Genomic DNA, 22,096 nt, shown 5'->3' on the forward strand with positions numbered 1-22,096 from the left:
TTGAGAGACAGTGAGGCAGTATTGATAACTAACGTAAGATATATTGATAAAGGACATTTTACTGAAGAAATGTTGTTCTGTAAAAGATTAGAAAGCACCACTACCTCCAAAGATTTATTATATATACTGAAGTAAGATGGCTATCTAAAGGAAACTCTTTGAAAAGATTTATGGAACTGTTTGATATTCTTAGTGATTTTTTAAGCGACAAACCTGAAATGAAGTATCTGTTAACAATAGATGGTAAAGCATTAGTGAGTTATTTAGCCGATATCTTTGAAAAACTAAATATATTAAATAAGAAACTTCAAGGAACAAATAAAACTCTTGTCAATGCAAAAGCAAAGATATTTGGTTTCATTACCAATATTGAGTTATGTCAGAAACATATTAACAAAAACTTTATTTTTTTTTATTTTTATTTTTTGCATATTTCTGAAGCTGGAAACAGGGAGAGACAGTCAGACAGACTCCCGCATGCGCCCGACCGGGATCCACCCAGCACGCCCACCATGGGGCGACGCTCTGCCCATCCTGGGCGTGGCCATGTTGCGACCAGAGCCACTCTAGCGCCTGGGGCAGAGGCCACAGAGCCAACCCCAGCGCCCGGGCCATCTTTGCTCCAATGGAGCCTTGGCTGCGGGAGGGGAAGAGAGAGAGAGGAAGGCGCGGCGGAGGGGTGGAGAAGCAAATGGGCGCTTCTTCCGTGTGCCCTGGCCGGGAATCGAACCCGGGTCCTCTGCACGCTAGGCCGACGCTCTACCGCTGAGCCAACCGGCCAGGGCAACAACAAAAACTTTAAACAGTTTCATTGGCTCCAAAAATGTGAAGTAACTGATACCACTTTACTTGTTATTGTCAATCATTTGAATATTCTATCGGCTGAGTTAAAAGAAAGATTTTCTGATTTAAAACAAATTGATTTCCCATCATGGATGATGCAGCCAATGTTAGTGGATTTGTCTGATATATCAAATATGCAGTATCAAGAAGAACTCGCAGAATTGCAAAATGATGAGTCAGTTAAAGCTTTATTTAATATCAAAGGAGCGATGGCATGGCTTTGTGAGGAAACAGAAATCAAATACCCAAATACAACCAATTGTGCAAAAAAAACTATTGCTACCATTTCCATCTTCATTTTTAGCTACATGTGGATTTAGTGCTGTAAATGATTTACTGGTAAAAAAAAAATCGGCTGGATATAACACAACGTGGAGACTTGAGACTAAAGCTAACCAAATTGGAACCTAATATAAAATCTCTGTGCAGCAAGCATCAAGCGCAAGGATCACACTAAATTAAAATAATAAATTAATATAGAAAAATCTGTATTAAAATTATTTGGAATTTAAATTTCTGTTTTTCATTATATGTTTTGAAATTTTACTTACTGTGTTTTGTTAACAATTTCATAGTGATTTCTTCCTAGAACCTATCATTTATGTTTATTAATTGAACAAATCAATTTTTTAATGTTAAAAATTATGTATGTTACATAGGGGGGGACATAAAAATTTTAGAAAGGTTAACAATTTCATAGTGATTTCTTCCTAGAATCTATCATTTATGTTTATTAAGTGAACAAATCAATTTTTTAATGTTAAAAATTATGTATCTTACATAGGAGGGGACATAAAAATTTTAGAAAGGTTAAGGTGGGGCATGGCACAAAAAGGGTTGGGAAACACTGCAGACCCTCCGCAGTCTCCCACCACCTACCACCACATATAAAATCCTTTCTTTCCTCGGTCTAATAGGCTTCTTTAGACACTGGATTCCCAATTTTGTTCCTCAATCAAACCCCTCAATGGGATCTCCTGAGCATGGCTTTTAAGGAACAGGAAAAGGAAGACAGCCCAAAAGAGATTGTGCAAAATACCAGCTCTTGGAGGCTGCTCTTAAAGACTCCAACGCCCCTAAGGGGCCTCATAAGACTCCACCAGAGACCTGCTTCTAGTGTGGAAAAGAAGGTCATTGGCACAAAGCCTGTCTGGCTGCTCAGCCTAGCGAGGGCCTTGTCCTCACTGTGCGAAAAGGGACACTGGAAGGTAGGCTGCCCCCTCGCTTCTCTAAGGGGGGGTTCTGTCTCTTCTAGTGTACCCCAGCCACCTCTGACCTATCACCATCAAAGAGCCTAGGGTAGCCATCCGAGTAGCAGGTAAGCTGATCTCATTTCTTATAGACACGGGGGCCACTTACTCTGCCTTGCCCAAATATTCGGGTCCTGCTCGTCCCTTACAGATCTCTGCTGTGGGTGTTGATGGTCTTATTTCCTCCCTATTGGCCACGGATCCACTGCCTTGTCTGACACATGGCGTCTCTTTGCACACTCTTTTCTCCTCCTGCCTCAATGCCCTACGCCTATTTTAGGCCGGGACCTATTCTCCAAATTCAGAGTCTGTCCCCTTTCACCTCCCGTCCTCTGAGTCGGCCCTGTTACTGCTTCTCAGCAGCCAGATTTGCCCAATTCTGTTATAAATTTACCTGGACCACCCAGCACAGTGAATCCCAAGGTTCTCCTCACCACCCCCACGGCGGCAAAACTCCCGGGAAAGGCCCCCTGGTTTCATGTCCCCAGGTTAAAGAAAACGGAAGCTCCGTCTCCACACACGCCTACGGGTGACCCTTCCAGTCAACCTGAATCACCGCCCAGATACGCCTGCTCCCCCTGAGGGCCCAGCAAGGTCAGTCTGACTAAAATCTCAGAAGAAGAACAGCGTGAGCCTGAGTGACTGTGATCACCCCCTGACAGCAGACAGGACGGAGATTCCAGCTTGCTCTATTCTTTCTTACCTCCTTACCCTTAAAGGCATACTCTGCCCCATACCCTCCCTCTTAACATCCTCTCATCTAAAAAAACTCTCTTAATCTTAGTTAAAATCTGGTATTCAAGACTAACTCCTCCATGCAGCTGACTGCTGGATGTGTCTGTGCATGTCACCCTCAGCTTACTCAGCTCTCCCTGTTCCTCTTAATAACACTCATCTCCTTCACTCCGCTCTCATGTACAAGATTCAGAGAGGGGCCACCTGCTGTGAGAGAGCCAGCACTCTCAGAGGAGATTACCCACCCCAGCTGCAAACCGAGCAGACAAGCTATACTAAACCTACCATTCCCAGCTTGACAAGCTCCTTCCACAGCCCTTTCCAACCACGGACTCACACCTGTCAATCCTCCCTGGGCTCCAGGTCTACAGGAGGACACAGGGAAAAACCCCTCTCCAGCCTACCTGGACAGGGCCCCCCATACTGTCATCCTGTCAATCCTCCCTGGGGACCAGGTCTACAGGAGGACACGGGGAAAAACCGCTGTCCAGCCTACCTGGACAGGGCCCCGTACTGTCATCCTGTCCACCCCACCCGCCATCAAAGTGGAAGGAGACTCACACTGGACTCACCTCTCCCACATTAAGCCTTATCCCACCAACACCCCTAAAACCCACATCTGCACCCCCACAGGTCCTCTGTCTCTCAGAATCTCCACATGTGCCCCTATCGAGAAGAACCAGGCCAGTCCATCCCATAATGCTCCCCCAAGAGGCCATATCCCACCATACCACCCGGTCCAGCGGGCACTCACAACAGGCAACTGCCAATGACCACCTTGCGGATTCTTCCACTTCCTTCTTCAGGCCTCGAGGACCTCTCCTGGTTGAGGCCTCGCTCCAGTGAAAGTGACGGGCTCCTCACTTAGATACGGGACTGGGCCTGGCAAGGTTTTCTACTTAAATATTCTGCAAAGAAACAGTGGCTTTTCAATTTCTTCTTCTCTTCCTCTTCATCACCTCTAAGCCCAACCACCATGCCCCAGTTCTTGATCTCCTAACACCAGCTCTACTTTCTCTCTTACTGGGGGTCACATATGCGCCCCCGTCTCCTCTCTCCCAGAGGCCTCTGGGAACCACTCTCTTTCCTTTTATATATAAATATATCACGTAGTCGGGAATCTGAGGTTTCATCTCTATAACCCTGCCGGTGAGGATGTTTCAGGGCTTGTGGCAGATGACCAACCACAAAGAAATGTCTGATGTCACAAGCCGAGAAGTCCTGGGTGATTGAAGACCGCTAGAAGTTAAACACACTCAAACTTCCATAGAAAACCATCCTTTGTCCAGGAGCCAGTCAGCTGATGCCCCAGGGCCCTTCCTACTCCCCGCCCCTAACCCTTAAACAGCATGTTCCAGCCTGTACCTGGTGGACTCCCCCCTGCGAGCCAGCCCTGCAGGCTCCTTTCAATAAAGCCTGTCACACTGGTCTTCTCGGACTCCAATGGATTCTAACAAATCCTACAAGACACATTGTAATTAAAATACCAAAAGTTAAAGACAGAATCTTAAAAACAGCCTGGGAGAAACAGTGATCTACAAGGGAGCTCCTATGAGTCTGTCCGTTGATGTCTCAACAGAAACATTTTAAAAAATTTTTATTAATCTTTAGAGAGAGGAGAGAGAAAGAGAGAAAGGGGGGAGGAGCAGGAAGCATGAACTCCCATAAGTGCTTCCGGGTGCCCGAATGACCTTTTCAGGCATGATTTACACTGTAAACACTTCTCATTTGCAGGACCCTCTCCAGTCCGGGCCCAGGGGACACAGCGTTGGCCGTGTGAGGGGCCTGGACCCCGGTCCCCGGTGTTCCTCCCGCACAGGCGCCCTGGGTGCTCAGACCTCGAAGACTACACTCTGTCCCCGGGCTGAGGACCTGTCACCAGGCAGCACCTCCCTCCCTGACCATCTCCCCAGGTCCTCCTGAGGGGCCTCCCTGCCCTGCCCGGGGCACCCAGCCTCCCTCACCCTGCGCTGCTGGGCTTTTTTAAAAACTCATTTTTGGAAAGGTGGGAGGAAAGAGAGAGATGAGGAAAGGAGCAGGAAACATTAATTCCCACGTGTGCCTTGACCAGGCAAGCCCGGGGATCAAATGGTGACCTCAGAATTCCAGGTCCACGCTTTATCCACTGCACCACTGCAGGTCAGGCCACCCAGCTGTGCTTTTCTCACACCCAGGTCACTAGCACACTTTACAATGTATCTATATGTTTACTGTCTGTCCCTTCCTGAGACCGTCAGCTCTGTGAGGACAGGGACAGGGATGTGATGTCCACAGCTGCATTCCCACTGCCCTGAAGGTGCCTGGTTGTTGATTTTACAACATCTGCTGAGTGATGAGTGAGGGAATGCACACTCAGTCACACACACTGCTGCGCACCAACACACAGGGACTGCGCACACTGACTGACTCACACCGTCACATGCACACGGACACACACACAATGACACACACACATTCACACACACTGACGTTCTCACACACACAAGCTTAAGCCTCATTTTCTTAATCTTTTCTTTTGTTTTTTAGAGACAGACAGGAAGGGAGAGAGATGAGAAGCCTCAACTCGTAGTGGCAGCACTTTAGTTGTTCACTGATTGCTTCTCACATGTGCCTTGATCGGGGAAGGGGCTCAAGTCGAGCCAGTGAGCCCTTGCTCAAGCCAGCGCCCTTGGGCTCAAGCCACAGACCTTTGGGTCATGTTGATGGTCCTGCAGTCAAGCTGACAAGGCTGTGCTCTGGCCGGTGACCTCGGGATTTTCAATTGGGGACCTCAGGGTCCTGGGTTGATGCTCTATCCACTGCGCCACCACCACTCAGATTAGACCCTAATTTTCATTCAACATTATGTTGTGAACATTTCCCAAGTCATTACACATTATTATTTTTAAATATTTCTCCAAATTATTGTGAAAAAGTTCAAAGATACCTAAAGTTTGAAAGAATAACACATGGTCACCCCAAACTTAATCATTTTAACATTTTGCTACATTTTCTCTGTCATAAACTTCTATAATTTTTGCTAAACATTTGAAAATCACGTGTTAATCACATGTTAATCATGACACACACCCCTAAATATTTCGGTATTCATGTCTTAAAAATGAGCTTTTTCTTCAAAAAACATTATTATAGTGAACAAAACAACTGTAATTCCCTAACAGTATAAAGTGTCAAAGTCACACAAGGTCCTCTGTGTCATCCCCCCGGAGCCTCTCACGTGGAGAAGAGGAGCGCTCAGGGCCTTGTGCCGTCTCTGAGTGTCCGTCCCCTCCCGGCCACCCCTCTCTCTGTCCCCTTGATGGTAACACCACGTAAACTGAGAAACAGAAACATTTCTTTCACTCCCTATTTCTCAGCATTTTAAAACTCGGATTTTGAAATGAAATCATCTCTTATTTGGGAACAACATCTCTATGTCTTTATAACCTTCCACAGTGTAGATATGCAGGTAAGAACTATTGGGAATAAAAGCACAGCTCCCCTGGGACTTCTGTCCCCACAGCAGGACAGAAGCAGGGCCCCAGTTGCAGAGTCACACCTGGTGCCCCAGATGCCACAACTCCAACAGCATGTGTCACCCTGAGACCTGGTGTAGGCACAGTCCCCTCCCTCAGTGTTAAGAGTAAACTCCTGCACATCCTCTAAGAACCTCCCTTCCTCCAACACTCCACAACATAATCAGGGGGTCAAGAGGGGACCACACACTGGAACTAACACTGACCACCTCAAACCTCCTCATCCCCATCGACAGAGCCCAAGTGAGAGCCCCAGACCCCTGCCCCTCCCACCTCCCTCTCCCACACTCACCACCACCTGCCTGGAATCCACCAGGACTAACAAAATTCTCTCCTTTCCCCTGTCTGTCTCAGTCACCGCTGATCCCCCAAACATCCTGCACGCTCATCTCCACAGGCTCCATGCACCCCCACTCTGTCTCCCCTCACACCCCCTCCCCAGCTCCTGAGACCTTCCCACTGTGTCCCCCGGAGGTCTCAGCCCAGGATCAGCCAAATCCACACATCCTCCCAGGGTGTTCCTGCACCTGCAGCTCTGACAGGGACCTTGGAGTTTTTAACTGGTGATCTCAGCCTTCCAGGTCAACACTCTATCTACTGTGCCACCACCAGTCCAGACCTTCTCACTCATCGTCAATTCCACGGGACAGCATTTCTGTACCACCTTGGTCTCCCTTGTCTTCTCACCCTTGCTTGGAAAAACTTCACAGCTGGAGAATTCTACCTCTGCCCTCCCTGCACCTGCCCCGTGCAGCTACAGGAGGCTGGAGACAACACAGACACGTGGATGCTGTCACATTAACATCATGACCCAGACCACAAGGGGTCCACACTGCTGCCCACAATCATCCTGTCCCTGCACGGCTCCCTCAGTCTCCCCCATCCTCTGCTCAAACATCCACCCTCCTTCCCCATCTCATCACTGCCAGTGACCTTGTTTCCTGCTTCACTGAGGAAACTGAACACATTAGAAGACGATTATTACAGATTTCCAACACCGTCTACTTGGAGACGTCACCACAGGTGAGCTGTCCACACTCCCAGCCAGAGCCGTCCCTCTGCTGGTGCTCGAGGCCTCATCCCTTCTCGTCTACGTAAAGGTGCTGGTCCAGCAGTTCTTCCCTTTTCCTCTCTTGTCATTCTTTCCTCCACTAGGTCACGTGGCAGCGTGAGAATGCACACCCAGACCTCAGCCTGAGGGAGCATAACTGACCGATGGCCCCGCTGCTGTGCTCTCAAATCTGCTGCCCCATTTGCTCTGGGACCTCACTTCTCACAGGCTCCTTCCTGTCAAAGATTGAGAGCAACAGGGAAACTGAGGCAGGACCATTGCCCCTCTGAAGGCTGACTTAGGCTCCAGGCTCCCTGACACCCTCTCTGAACTTTCCTTACTCTGCCCTGGGTCTGGGACGCCTCCAGCCAACCTTCCTGCTCTCTCTCCATCATTTGGATGACCGCATTGAGCACTTGTAACTTCTAGGACATACATGCTCCTGTTGAAATGCACAGTGACACACGGCTTCCCTGAGCTTCTATGTACTGAGGATGTGGGGGACTAACAGAGAAACTCAGGGCTACTGAATGAAGATCATTTCACAATGTAACAATCCCGAGTCACAGACACACTGTGTGGGAAGTAGAATTCAGGAGCTCTGTGAGTCTGACTGCAGTGCTGGTTAGACACACTTGTGGACCAAGGAGACAAAATCACTTCTTTACAGATCAGCTTCCTGATGTTCAGGGTTCCCAAGACTGTGCTCCCCACTGGGGTTCACAGACAACAGGGAGACTGGTCTCTGAGAATCTCCATCCCGTGTTTTCAGACACAGCTCCTCCAGGGTTAAGAGAAACCCTGTCCCTCCACCTCCATTCCCAGGGTGAGCTCACTCTCTGACATCAAAGTTCCTGAGGTGAGTTTTCTTCTAGAAGAGTCCAGGGGGAGAGATAAGGAGTCGGAAGCAGAAAGACGATTTCCGGGGAGGGATTCTGGGAAGAGAAGAGGAGGAAGGCGGCGGGGCCCAGCCTGGGCAGGTTACTATATCTCAGAGCATCTGCCCAACTCAGATTCTCTTCATACCTGAGGGTACAGTCATGGGATTCTCAACCTTTTTCCTGCTGCTCTCGGTGTCCCTGGTCCTGACCCCGAACTGGGCGGGTGAGTGCGAGTCGTGAGGGAACCGCCTCTGCGGGGAGGAGCGAGGGGACCCGGCGGGGGCGCAGGACCCCGGGGAGACGCGTGTCCAGCACCGTTTCCAGACGCCAGACCCCCGCTCAACACCCGCCCCGGCCCCGCCCTGACACCCTCCAAGCTCTGTCCCGCCCCTTTTCTGTCTCCCGTGATCAGCACAGAGAAGCGTCGCCGGGTCTCCCCTCTCCCCGTCCCCAGGTCCCCACTCCCTGAGATATTTCTACTCCGCCGTGTCCTGACCCGGCCGCGGGGAGCCCCGCTTCTTCACCGTCGGCTACGTGGACGACACGGAGTTCGTGCGGTTCGACAGCGACGCCGCGAGCCCGAGGGCGGAGCAGCCGTGGGTGGAGCAGGACCCGCAGTATTGGGACCGGACCACGTGGCTCGCCAAGGACACCGCACAGGCTTCGCGAGTGAACCTGAACACCCTGCGCGGCTACTACAACCAGAGCGAGGACGGTGAGCCACGCGGGCGGGTCCCGGTCACGACCCCATCCCCACGGACGGGCCGGGGTCGCCCGAGTGTCGGGTCCGAACTCCACCCGAGACCGCGGGACCCCCACCCCACCGGGAGGATCTCTGCGGGACTTTGACCCGATTTCATTTTCGGTTTAGGTTTAATCCCCGCGGTCGGGGCGGGGGCGGGGCCGAGTGGGCGGGGCGGGGTCAGGGTCTCACACCCTCCAGGGGATGTTCGGCTGCGAAATGGACCGGGACGGGCGCCTCCTCCGCGGGTACAGTCAGTTCGCCTACGACGGTACCGACTACATCGCCCTGAACGAGGACCTGCGCTCCTGGACCGCGGCCGACGCGGCGGCTCAGATCACCCGGCGCAAGTGGGAGGAGATCGGTGTGGCGGAGCACGAGAGGAGCTACCTGGAGGGGGAGTGCGTGCAGTGGCTCCGCCTTTACCTGGAAAAGGGGAAGGAGACGCTGCAGCGCGCAGGTACCAGGGCCGCGGGGCTCCCTCCTCTCCCCTCCGGCGGCGGCTCCTACATGGAGACAGGAAATGGACCGGGGTCTGAACACCCTCCTTTGGGTCGGAACATTGAGTCCCCTGGGTTTTCAGACCCGGGACAAGATAGGACTCCCCCTTTTCTCAGGGACAATTAGGGTTCTGTATCTCGAGATAGAGAGGAGAACAACCCTGAAATAACCCATCAGCGGTTCCCCTTGACCCTGGCAGTGTCCCTGGGACCCATGGGGACTTTCTCCCTCAGGCCATGTTTTCTGCCCCCACCCAGTGTGTCTGAGGTCTGAGCTTTTCTGAGTCATTTGACCTCCATCCAGGTTGGGAACAGAAGTCTCATTTCTCCCCTCAGAGATCTGCCTCCTACCCTGGACTATATCACTATGTCCCTCTGACCCTAGAACTTTCTAAAAACTAAGAGATCATCCAGATGGCTCAGTGGTAGAGCATCAGACCAACATATAAATGTCCTGGTATGTTTCTTAGGGCACACAGGAAAAGCAATCATGTTTCTCTACCTCTTCCCTTTCTCTCTCTCTTTCTCTTCCTCTTAGTCACCCATTGCTCGACTGGTTTCAGGGAGTTGGCCACAGGCACTAACCATAGTTTATGGGCTCTGCCTCAGGTGCTAAAAATAGCTTGGTTGCTGAGCAACATCCTAAGATGGTCAGACCTACAACCTGTATAGGGCTTGCTGAGTAGATTCTGGTGGAAGTTGGTACATATGGGAGTCTATCTCTCTGCCTCCTGTCCGAACATATAAAACAAAACAAAACAAATAACAAAGAAATAAAAAATTTGGAGATCATCCTAGTGGCTTCTATCCAGCTGGAATCTGGGTTTGGTGCTCCCTCCTCCACCCCAGCTGTCCTGTCCACTCTCAAGATGGTCACATGACTGCTGCTGGAGTGGCCCATGAGGGATGAAAAGTTTCTAAATTTCTCACCCTTCTCCTCAGACCCCCCCAAAGACACATGTGACCAACCACCCCATCTCTGCCCGTGAGGTCACCCTGAGGTGCTGGGCCCTAGGCTTCTACCCTGTGGAGATCACCCTGACCTGGCACCGTGACGGGCAGGACCTGACCCAGGACGTGGAGCTGCGGAGACCAGGCCTGCGGGGGACGGGAGCTTCCAGAAGTGGGCGGCTGTGGCGGTGTCCCCTGGAGAGGAGCAGAGCTACACGTGCCATGTGCAACACGAGGGGCTGCCCGAGCCCCTGACCCTGAGATGGGGTGAGGAGGGGACGTGGGCACAGAGCCTCTTCTCAGGGAGCAGGGGCCTCTGAAGGACTTCAGCAGGGTCCGGGCTGCAGCCTGGGTGTCAGGGCCCTGACCTTCCCTTCCCTTCCCAGAGCCTCCTCAGGCCACCATCCCCAGTGTGGTCACCATTGCTCTCTTTGTCCTCCTTGGAGTTGTGGTCACTGGAGCTGTGGTGGGAGCTGTGATGTGGAGGAGGAGGCGCTCAGGTAGGGAAGGGTGGGGTCTGAGTTTCTTGTCCCACAGGGGGTTTCAAGCCCAGGAAGAAGTGTGTCCACTTCATTAATGGGAAGTACAGACCCCACACGTGTGCTTGCCCAGTCCGGAGCAGTTTGCTAACACTGACTCCTTAGTGAGGCACGTGTGAACATGAGGGACAGATTTATCACTTTGATGAGTCAGGTGCCCCCTGGAGAGGAGCAGAGCTACACGTGTGCAGCACGAGGGGCTGCCCGAGCCCCTGACCCTGAGACTTCTGGAAGCTCCTGTCCCCCGCAGCCCTGAGACTGGTCCCCAACAGTCACAGGTCAGAGGAGAGGGTCCGGCTGAGGACAGACCTTCAGAAGGATGGTTGATCCAGACCCCACACCTGTATTTTCCTCAGATTTCCTGATCCTGCCCTGGGTCTGTAGTCACAGTTCTGGAAACTTCTCTGGGGCCTAGGACTAGGGGTTCCTTTAGGACGTCATGACTCTGCCTCCTCTCTGGTCTCTCACGGGATGTTTTCTTCGCGCAGGTGGGAAAGGAGGGAGCTATGCTCAGGCTGCCAGTGAGTATTTAGGGGGTGACCCCTGAGACCCTGTGACAGTGCAGACGGGAGCCATGGGGGGGGAACCTCACCCCCCATAGCTCCTCCTTTAGTCTCTGTCCTGGGGGCTCTGACCACATCCTTTTGTGTTCTACCCCAGGCAGTGACAGTGCCCAGGGCTCTGATGTGTCTTCCACAGCTGTGAGACCCTAACGTGGTGAGGGGTTGGGGCAGAGGGGACAGGATTGGGTGATGGAGATTCCCTGTGACATTTTGAGCATGAGATGGGCTATTGAGAATGTCACCAGTTACAATCACTGACCTGAATATATTTGTGATTATTTTTTCTACAGCGTGAGACAGCTGCCTTGTGGGGGACTGAGTGACGGAAGATGCTTCACACACACACACCCGCCAGCCCTGTTTGTGACTTCAGGAACCTCTCACTTCTCTCTCTGCAAAGGGCATCTGAACGTGTCTGCATTCCTATCAGCATAGTGTGAGGAGGTGGGAGGCTGGCCCACCCCTGCCCCCAGGCCCCCTCCCCACACTTCCCTGTCCAGCAGAGTCCTCTCTGGTCAGGAGAGAAGAGCATCCCTGTCTTTACTTCAGGTGCCCTGAGCTGCAGCTTTTGTATTTTTCTTTTTTTAATTAATTAAAAAAATTTTTTTAGAGAGAGAGAAATGGGGAAGAAGTGGGACGCATCAACTCACAGTAGTTTCTTCTCGTATGTGCCTTGACCGGGCAAGCCCAGGGTTTTGCACCAGTGACCTCAGGGCCACCAACGGTCAGGCTGAGCTGCAGCACCTTACTGGCTTATTGAAATAAGACTCTAAATACAGCTTTTTTCTTTTTCTAAATGAGATGAGGGGAGATACAGAGACAGACTCCTGCATGTGCCCCAAGCAGGATGCACCTGGTGATGCCCCGAACTGGGGCTGATACTCACAACTGAGCCATTTCTTACACCTGAGGTGGAGGCTTGCTGGAGCCATCCTCAGTGCCCAGGGTCAATGTGCTCAAATCAGTCGATCTGTGGCTGCAGGAGGGTAGAGAGAGAGAGAGCAAGAAAGGGAGGGGCAGAAACAAATGGTTGCCTCTTCTTTGTGCCCTGACCGGGAATAGAAACCGGGACTTCCACACTTCTGGCCAACACTCAAGCTGGTGACCTCGATGTTTCAAACCTGGGTCCTTAGGAGAGATGTTGGCTGGAGAATTGACTTGGGAGGTAGCTCATAGAAATATTTAAAGCCTTGACATGAAGGAGGTGACCCAGGCAGTGATAACTGACGAGACAGAGGAGGAAGGACTGACCAGGACCCAGTGCTGAGCGATCTGCTCAGACACACACCAGAGCCGACGGCACAGTTCTGTCTCCATGTCTAGAAGGCATGGCGACCACGGAGTCCCAGACTTCCCTGTGTGCAGGGGTCACCTGCCATTTTGTTCAGACTCAGACCGTCGGGAGCAGAGTGTGAGAGTCTGGATTATAACAAGGTCGGTGCTGATGCTGCTGGTCTCAGGTCACACGTTTAGTAGCAGGAACCCAGACCAGGGTCCCCACAGGGCTGAGTGTCAGCCTCACCTGCAGGGCTGGTTACACGGTGATTCCTGGTCTGGTGCCTAATTCTCAGGGACGGTGGGTCTGGGAGGGCCTGGGGGTGTGTAAGAAGATGTGATGTTGGGAGTTACATCCCATTCTCTCCACCGTGGGGCAGAGTCAGGTGGGAGATTTAGGAAGTGTCCCCGGGTCAGGGTAATAAAATCTCTGAACACTTGCTCTCTGAAACTGTTCCCGTGATTAATTTCTTGCAGCAAACAATGGAATCCCAACTGATTCCTGCTCAGATATAAAGCAGTATATACACGGTATTGGGGTCTAATAGTGTTTGTGGAAAGCCACAGACCGGGTTGAGGCCACACAGCCAGGAGCAGACCCACAGTCCAGCCGAGGTCGGGTCCCACACAGGAACCACTGTCCTGCTGCTGGGCACATGTCACTGCTCACACCCCTGACTCCCTGATGCTGGGCCCTGGTCCTGTGGTCGGGACTGTCACAAAGGACAAAAAACTAAAGCACAGTCCTTGTTGCCTCATTTCAGTGCAGTTTCCCTCGAGGTCCATGAACACCCGAAGGACCGGAGGACCAGGTACCGATGCTCCTGTCGGCCGAGCTGCTCAGGCTCCGAGAGCAGGAAGGGCCTCAGCTGTAGGAGGGTCACCCTCTCCGGCATCTGCTGCCACGGAGCCGAGAGACAGTGTCCCTTGTTCGCGCCCCTCTGAGGTGTTGCTGTGATGCTGGGTGTCCCTCTCAGGTAACCGCCTCACTCCTGTCCCTGCAGCCGCCCTCCCCCCTCCCCCACAGACACCACAGGGTCCCCCTCAGAGGGGGCGGAGCTCTGGCTGCCGCTGGTCTCCATGCCGACAGCAGGACCCACCCAGCTGGACATCACTGGGGACTTGCAGAGCTGCCGGCACGTGTGACCCGGACAAGGAAGGAACCACTTCTGGGGTCTCAAGGACAAATGCTGTGTGTCAGCGAGGAGGACCAAGGTGACGGGAGACTGAGCATGCGGAGGGCTCTGTCCCCACCTCACACGTCATCGTCTATCTGGACATCAATGCCAAAGGTGCTCGGACGTTAATACGACATTAAGCTACTTCTAGAATCCTGGCGTTGTTTCTCCCACACTGTGACTGTTACAGGCAGTTCCTCAAAAGACGAGTGGAACTCTGGTGGCGCAGTGGACAGAGCCTCGACCTGGAAACGCTGAGGTCACCGGTTCAAAAAAACCCAGGGCTTGCCTGATTAAGACACATGTGGGAGTTTATGCTTCCTGTTCCTCTTCCCTTTCTCTCTCTCTTTCTCTCACTCTCTTCTTTCTCTCTCTATAAATAAACAAACAAACAAACAAACAAATAAAACTGATGGCGAGCACCTGCTCTCCGGGGGCCCAGAGGAGGTTAGGGACCTCACACCAGATTTCCTGGTGGAGTTTACTGCCATCCAGTTTCGCCTGTTGATGGCAGTTTAGGTGGAAAGTTGCCAACAGCTGATTTATAGCTGCTTCGTTTGTGTCTGATGAACGTTCCCTCCTTCAGGGGCATCTGTAGATTAAAAAAAAAAAAAAGTTGCCTTCTCACTGCTAACCAATCTCTCTAAATTTCAAAGTCCACCCATATCACAGGGGTGCAGAACACTTCAGTTCTCTTATTATATCGAATATCTGCCAAAAATTGAACTATTTTAGAATGTAACATTTTTTAAATGTTTAATTTATTGATTTTAGCGAGAGGGAGCACAAGGAACAAGGGATCAAACAAGGGATCCCTGACAAGTATCGAACCGGCCACTTCTGCACCTTCAGATGTTCTAATTAACTGAGCTGATCCGGCTAAAAACTAATTTTCATTCAATATCATGTGAATGTTTCCAAAGTCATATATTATTTTAAAATTTTTTTCAAAGTATTTTGAAAAATTTCAAATGTACCTAAAGTTTGAAAGAATAAAACATGGTTACCGTAATTTTTTTAAATTATTTTACTTTTTATTTATTCATTTTAGAGAAGAGAGACGGGGGAGGGGGGAGCAGCAGGAAGCATCAACTCCCATATGGGTCACCCTAAATTTAATCATTTTAACATTTTGAGACATTTTCTCTCTGTCATATACTTCTATAATTTTTGCTGAGTATTTGAAAATCACCAGCCAACATCATGAAACTCACCCCTAATTATTTAAGTGTTCATCTCTTGAAAATAACTTTTCTCTTCAAACAACATTATTACGCTGAAGAAAACAGCATAATTCTCTAACAGTATAAAGTGTCAAAGTCACACAAGGTCCTCTGTGTCATCCCCCCAGAGCCTCTCACGTGGAGAAGAGGAGCGCTCAGGGCCTTGTGCCGTCTCTGAGTGTCCACCCTCCCGGCCACCCCTCTCTCTGTCCCCTTGATGGTAACACCACGTAAACTGAGAAGTAGAAACATTTCTTTTTTTTTTTTTTTTTTTTTGTATTTTTCTGAAGCTGGAAACGGGGAGAGACAGTCAGACAGACTCCCGCATGCCCCCCCCGACCGGGATCCACCTCCGGGGTGTCACTCTGCCTCGACCAGAGCCACTCTAGCACCTGGGGCAGAGGCCAAGGAGCCATCCCCAGCGGCCCGGCCATCTCTGCTCCAATGGAGCCTCAGCTGCGGGAGGGGAAGAGAGAGACAGAGAGGAAGGAGGGGGAGAGGGGTGGAGAAGCAGATGGGCGCTTCTCCTGTGTGCCCTGGCTGGGAATCGAACCCGGGACCTCTGCATGCCAGACCGACGCTCTACCGCTGAGCCAACCATCAGGGCCTAGAAACATTTCTTTCACTCCTTATTTCTCCGTTGTTTTTTCTTAACTAGGATTTTGAAATAAAATTATCTCTGATTTGGGAACAACATCTCAATGTCTACATAACTGTCCACAGTGTGGACATGCACAAGGGGGCTCTGGAGCTAAAAGCACAGCCCCTGGGCTTTCTGTCCCATCAGTGAAACAAAAGAGGGGACTTGGTGCTAGGGTCACACCTGGTGCCCCAGAAGTCACACTTGCAAACAGCAGGTGTCACAGTAAGTCCTGCTGTGGGCACAGTCCCCTCCGACAGGGTTAGGAGTAAACTCTTGCACATCCACCAAGACCCTCCTCTCCTCCAACACTGCACCCCACAATCAGGGGGTCAAGAAAGGGTCCACGAACTGAAATTAAGGTGCAACCACCCCAAACCTCCTCATCCTCAAGACAGAGCCCAAGTGAGAGCCCCAGACCCCTGCCCCTCCCACCTCCCTCTCTCACACTCACCACCATCTGTCCTGAATGCACCAGGACTAACCTCCTTCTCTCCTTTTCCCTGTCTGTCTCAGTCACCCCTGGTCCCCCAAACATCCTGCACGCTCATCTCCACAGGCTCTGCACACTCCTACCCTCCCCAGAGTGCTACCTCCTTGACCTCGGTGATTTCAACATACATAGATGTGGAAGGATGAACAGTGGTCCCCAAAGATGTCCAGCCTGAATCCGTGGAGCCTGTGGACAGGCTTCCTTACATGGCAAAGGGACTTGGTGATGTAATGAAGGTTAAGGACCTTAGGACAGGGAGACCATCCTGGATCACCTGGCTGGACAATCACGTCACATAAACTTAAAAGCTGAGAGGTTTCTCTGGCTGGAGTCAGAGATGCTGCAGGAGAGATGAGGGTGAGGGGAGGCAGAGGTCCCACGTGGGGGAAGGATTGTGTGTGCTGTGGGGGCCACGTTCCAGGACTGAAGACACCCTCTGGAGCTCAGGGTGGCTGAGCTGACACCAGCAAGGACACAGGGACTCAGTCCCACATCTGCAAGAATCTGAGTTCAGACAACACAGTGAATGAGCTTGGCAGTGGATTCTTCCAGAGCCCCAGTGAGGGGCAGAGACCTGCTGACCCCTTATTCCTAGTCCAGTGAGGACATGTCGGATGTGTAACCTGCACAGTCGTGAGATAATAAAGGGCTGCTGTTTAAAGCCACTCAGGTTGTGGTCACTTTACAGCAGGGACAGAACACACACAGCAGAGGATGCTCAGTCCCTGGCCCCTCACTTCCCTGAGCTCCTCTCCTCCATGACCTTCTGCTCTGCTCTTCCTGGGCCCCCTCCCTTGTCATCCCCTAGACTTGTCATTGCCAATAACCCAGCCCTCCCACAGTCTCCACGCCATACTTCCCATGCTCTGCCCTCCATCTCCCTACTCACCCCGCAGGGAGGCCTCAGCTCTGGAAACACTGGTGTGATTATTTGATCACATGTGTAATGTAATGTCAGCAAACCATTCATCACAAATGTGCCTGTATCCCAAGCCTGAGACCACCCTGTGTGCTACATCACCTCCCACAATCCTTTGTGTCCACTGGGATCCCAGGTTATTAACCTACCATCTAGTCACCGTCCCTCACCCCTCGATGTCCTCTCCTCCCTCCTCACTCATCTTCAATTCCATGAGACAGCATTTCAATCCCTCCCTTGATCTCCCTTGCCTTGTCACCCTTGTTTGGATAAACTACAGAGCAGGGGAATTCTACCTCTGCCCTCCCTGCACCTGCCCCGTGCAGCTACAGGAGGCTGGAGACAACACAGACATGTTCATGCCATCATGTAAATGTCATGACCCAGACCACAAGAAGGTCCACAAAACTGCACGGCTCCCTCAGTCTCCCCCATCCTCTGCTCAAACATCCACCCTCCTTCCCCATCTCATTACTGCCAGTGACCTTGTTTCCTGCTTCACTGAGAACAGTGGACTCATCTGAAGACAATTGTTACAGATTTCCAACACCGTCTACTTGGAGACGTCACCACAGGTGAGCTGTCCACACTCCCAGCCAGAGCCGTCCCTCTGCTGGTGCTCGAGGCCTCATCCCTTCTCGTCTATGTAAAGGTGCTGGTCCAGCAGTTCTTCCCTTTTCCTCTCTTGTCATTTCTTCCTCCACTAGGTCACGTGGCAGCGTGAGAATGCACACCCAGACCTCAGCCTGAGGGAGCATAACTGACCGATGGCCCCGCTGCTGTGCTCTCAAATCTGCTGCCATATTTGTTCTGGGACCTCACTTCTCACAGGCTCCTTCCTGTCAAAGATGAGAACAGCAGGGAAACTGAGGCAGGACCGTTGCCCCTCTGAAGGATGACTTAGGCTCCAGGCTCCCTGACACCCTCTCTGAACTTTCCTTACTCTGTCCTGGGTCTGGGACGCCTCCAGACAACCTTCCTTCTCTCTCTCCATCATTTGGATGACCGCATTGAGCACTTGTAACTTTGAGGACGTACAGGCTCCTGTTGAAATGCACAGTGACACACGCTTCCCTGGACTTTTCTGTATTGAGGACGTGGGGGACTCACAGAGAAACTCAGGGCTACTGAATGAAGATCATTTCACAATGTAACAATCCCGAGTCACAGACACACTGTGTGGGAAGTAGAATTCAGGAGCTCTGTGAGTCTGACTGCAGTGCTGGTTAGACACATTTCTGTACCAAGGGGCCAAAATCACTTCTTTACAGATCAGCTTCCTGATGTTCAGGGTTCCCAAGACTGTGCTCCCCACTGGGGTTCACAGACAACAGGGAGACTGGTCTCTGAGAATCTCCATCCCGTGTTTTCAGACACAGCTCCTCCAGGGTTAAGAGAAACCCCTGTCCCTCCACCTCCATTCCCACAGCAAGCTCACTTTCTCACATCAAAGTTCCCTGGGGTGAGTTTTCTTCTATCAATAGAAGAGTTAAGGAAATGTTTAACGCAGGTTCTTTTCTTCAGCTAATTTTCCAACCCCCTTTATTGGGATTCCTCTCAATGGGGAATAGATTGAAAAATTGCTACCTTGTTTACCAATCCCCCAGTTCCCCTTGTCTGGTCATCTGGGTTTCTTTCTGACTATTTTCCAACCCCCTTTACCCAGTTAATTATATCCCCATCTCTCCCTTCCACCCTGGAGCGGCATTTAAACTAGCCAATCGAGAAAAAATAAGATTGTACGATCAACACTCCAGCCAGTGGAGCAAGACCCAGCATCCTAGGGCCCGTGTTAGGCATACAAACAGGGTGCCCTGTGCCCGCGGGCTGGCTGGCTGGCTTTCAATAGCGGCAGCACGCCCTTCCGCAGAAGTGATTCAAGTTGCCTTGCAGTTTCTTTTGTCTCCACAAGTCTTGCTTAATTCTGTCTCTAAAAATAGTCCAGGAGGAGAGATAAGGGGTAGGAGGCAGGGAGTCTACTTCAGGAGGAGGGATTCGTGGAAGAGAAGAGGGAGAAGGGGCGGGGCCCAGCCTGGGGGTCTCTCCCCGATTTCCTCACAGCCCCTGGGCCAGGACTCAGAGAGACCGGGTGACAAAGAGCTCTCCGCGCAGGAGGAGGGGTCAGGGCACAGTCCCGGGTCCCCAGGCCTGGCTCTCAGGGTCGCAGCCCGAGGGCGGAGTCTGGGCGGGGAAAGTCAGCGTTGAGGAGTCCTGCCTCCCGGTGTTTCACTTCTGCCTCTCACCACCTGTGTCGGGTCCTCCCTCCTGGATACTCATGACGCGAACCATTGGCTGTCCAGTTTCTAAAAGAAGCCAATCAGCGTCACCGCCGTTCCCATTATCCTCTCCAGGGACCTGCCTAACTAAGATTGTCCCCAGTCCCGGAGGATGTGTTCATGAGGTCCTCAACCCTCCTCCTTTCGCTTTCGGGAATGCTGATCTTGACCCAAACCTGGGCGGGTGAGTGCGGGTCGGGAAGGAACGGCCTCTGCGGGGAGAACCGAGGGGACCCGGCGGGGGCGCAGGACCCCGGGGAGGGCGTATGTCCAACTGCGGCCAGATTCTACACAGCGGCCTATGCTGACCCCGACCCCTGCTCTGTTGCGGCCCCATTTACATCTCCCGGGACTCCTCCCCTCCTGTCCCGCAGACAGTGGACCCGGGACCCGCACAGGGAAGGGTCGCGGGGTCTCATCCCTCTCCGTCCCCAGGTCCCCACTCGCTGAGATATTTCTTCACCGCCGTGTCCCTGCCCGGCCTCGGAAAGCCCCGCTTCTTCACCGTGGGCTACGTGGACGACACGGAGTTCATGCGGTTCGACAGCGACGCTGCGAGACCGAGGATGGCGCCGCGGGTGCCGTGGATGGAGCAGCCGTGGGTGGAGAAGGAGCGCCCGCAGTATTGGAAGCGGAACACGCAGATCGTCACAGACGCCTCAAAGACTTACCGAGTGAACCTGAACACCCTGCGCGGCTACTACAACCAGAGCGAGGACGGTGAGCCACGCGGGCGGGTCCCGGTCACGACCCCATCCCCACGGACAGGCCGAGGTTGCCCGAGTGTCCAGGTCCGAGCTCCACCCGAGACCATGGGACCCCGCACCCCACCCGGGAGGAGCCTGCGGGTTTCGTTTTCTGTTTAGGTTTAATCCCCGTGGCCGGTGGGCGGGGTCAGGGTCTCACACCCTCCAGGGGATGTTCGGCTGTGAAATGGCCCCGGACGGGCGCCTCCTCCGCGGGTACATGCAGTTCGCTTACGACGGTACCGACTACCTCGCCCTGAACGAGGACCTGCGCTCCTGGACCGCGGCCGACGCGGCGGCTCAGATCACTGAGGGCAAGTGGGAGCAGGATGGTGAGGCGGAGTACATGAGGATCTACCTGGAGGGCACGTGCGTGGAGTGGCTCCGCCTTTACCTGGAAAAGGGGAAGGAGACGCTGCAGCGCGCAGGTACCAGGGCCGCGGGGCTCCCTCCTCTCCCCTCGGGCTGCGGCTCCTGCACGGGGACAAGAAATGGACCGGGGTCAGAACACCCTCTTTGGGTCAGAACATTGAGTCCCCTGGATTTCAGATCCGGGACCAGACAGTGACACCCCCTTCTCTCAGGGACAATTAGGTTAAGTCTCTCTGGAACGGAGGGGAGACCAACCCTGAAATAACCCATCTGCGGTTCCCCTTGACCCTGGCAGTGGCCCTGGGCCCATGGGGATGAATGGGGACCTCACCTCGTGTGTCTGAGGTCTGACTCCTGCTTTTCTGGGTCATTTGGCCTCCACCCAGGTCGGGACCAGAAATTTTTTTATCCTCTCATAGGACAGCCTACGACCCTGGGCTGTGTCCCTCAGATTCTAGAACTTTCTGTCTACGGCCATACTACCCTGAACACGCCCGATCTCATCTGATCTCGGAAGCTAAGCAGGGTCAGGCCTGGTTAGTACCTGGATGGGAGATTCTAGAACTTTCTAAAGACTAGGAGATCATCCCACTTGCCCCTCTCCAGGCTGGTGTCTGGGTTTTGTGCTCCCTCCCCCACCCCAGCTGTCCTGTCCACTCCTAGGCTGGTCATGACTGCTGCTGGAGTGACCCATGAATGATGTAAAGTTCCTGAATTTCTCACCCTTCTCCTCAGACCCCCCAAAGGCACACGTGACCCACCACCCCATCTCTGACCGTGAGGTCACCCTGAGGTGCTGGGCCCTGGGCTTCTACCCTGCGGAGATCACCCTGACCTGGCAGCGTGACGGACAGGACCTGACCCAGGACATGGAGCTTGTGGAGACCAGGCCTGCGGGGGACGGGACCTTCCAGAAGTGGGCGGCTGTGGTGGTGCCCCCTGGAGAGGAGCAGAGCTACACGTGCCATGTGCAGCACGAGGGGCTGCCCGAGCCCCTGACCCTGAGATGGGGTGAGGAGGGGACGTGGGCACAGAGCCTCTTCTCAGGGAGCAGGGGCCTCTGGGGGACTTCAGCAGGGTCGGGGCTGCGGCCTGGGGGTCAGGGCCCTCACCTTCCCTTCCCTTCCCAGAGCCACCTCTTCAGGACACCATCTCCGCTATGGTCATCATTGCTGTCCCGGTCCTTGGAGCTGTGGTCATTTTAGCTGTGATCATTAACACTACGGGCTGTGGAGATGCGATGAGGAGCAGGTGCTCAGGTAGTGAAGGGTGGGGTCTGAATTTCTTGTCTCACAGGGGATTTCAAACCCAGGACAAAGTGAACCCTGCTTTATTAATGGGAAGTACTGTCCCCACATATGTCCTTGTCCCGTCTGGGGAGGCTTGCTAACACTGACTCTAGTG

General features: G+C 52.7%; 1 protein-coding gene, 1 long non-coding RNA gene and 1 pseudogene across 7 annotated transcripts in view; 2 read left to right on the forward strand and 1 right to left on the reverse strand.

The window, feature by feature from the left end:
- Positions 1 to 20,270, reverse strand: part of LOC136387819 (uncharacterized) — a 253,253-nt gene extending 232,983 nt beyond the window's left edge. Inside the window, exon 1 of the long non-coding RNA XR_010748166.1 lies at positions 20,255 to 20,270. This is a non-coding gene — a long non-coding RNA (uncharacterized lncRNA). The remainder of the gene's footprint in view (positions 1 to 20,254) is intronic.
- Positions 1 to 22,096, forward strand: part of LOC136387817 (patr class I histocompatibility antigen, A-126 alpha chain-like) — a 60,633-nt gene that overhangs the window by 37,607 nt on the left and 930 nt on the right. The window contains exons 1-5 of one of the 6 annotated variants that reach the window (XM_066359893.1): positions 19,664 to 19,758; positions 20,010 to 20,294; positions 20,473 to 20,748; positions 21,428 to 21,703; positions 21,823 to 21,951. In XM_066359893.1, the coding sequence (XP_066215990.1) occupies positions 19,695 to 19,758; positions 20,010 to 20,294; positions 20,473 to 20,748; positions 21,428 to 21,703; positions 21,823 to 21,951 (1,030 nt within the window). In that variant the 5' untranslated portion in view covers positions 19,664 to 19,694. Of the gene's footprint in view, positions 1 to 11,860; positions 19,759 to 20,009; positions 20,295 to 20,472; positions 20,749 to 21,427; positions 21,704 to 21,822; positions 21,952 to 22,096 lie in introns of those variants that run through there. The other 5 variants (XM_066359894.1, XR_010748164.1, XR_010748165.1 and 2 more) reach the window with 5 other exon arrangements.
- Positions 8,435 to 11,720, forward strand: LOC136390431 (patr class I histocompatibility antigen, A-126 alpha chain-like; annotated as a pseudogene).

Source organism: Saccopteryx leptura, chromosome 1 (assembly GCF_036850995.1).
Source record: "Saccopteryx leptura isolate mSacLep1 chromosome 1, mSacLep1_pri_phased_curated, whole genome shotgun sequence".
Taxonomy (NCBI): domain Eukaryota; kingdom Metazoa; phylum Chordata; class Mammalia; order Chiroptera; family Emballonuridae; genus Saccopteryx; species Saccopteryx leptura.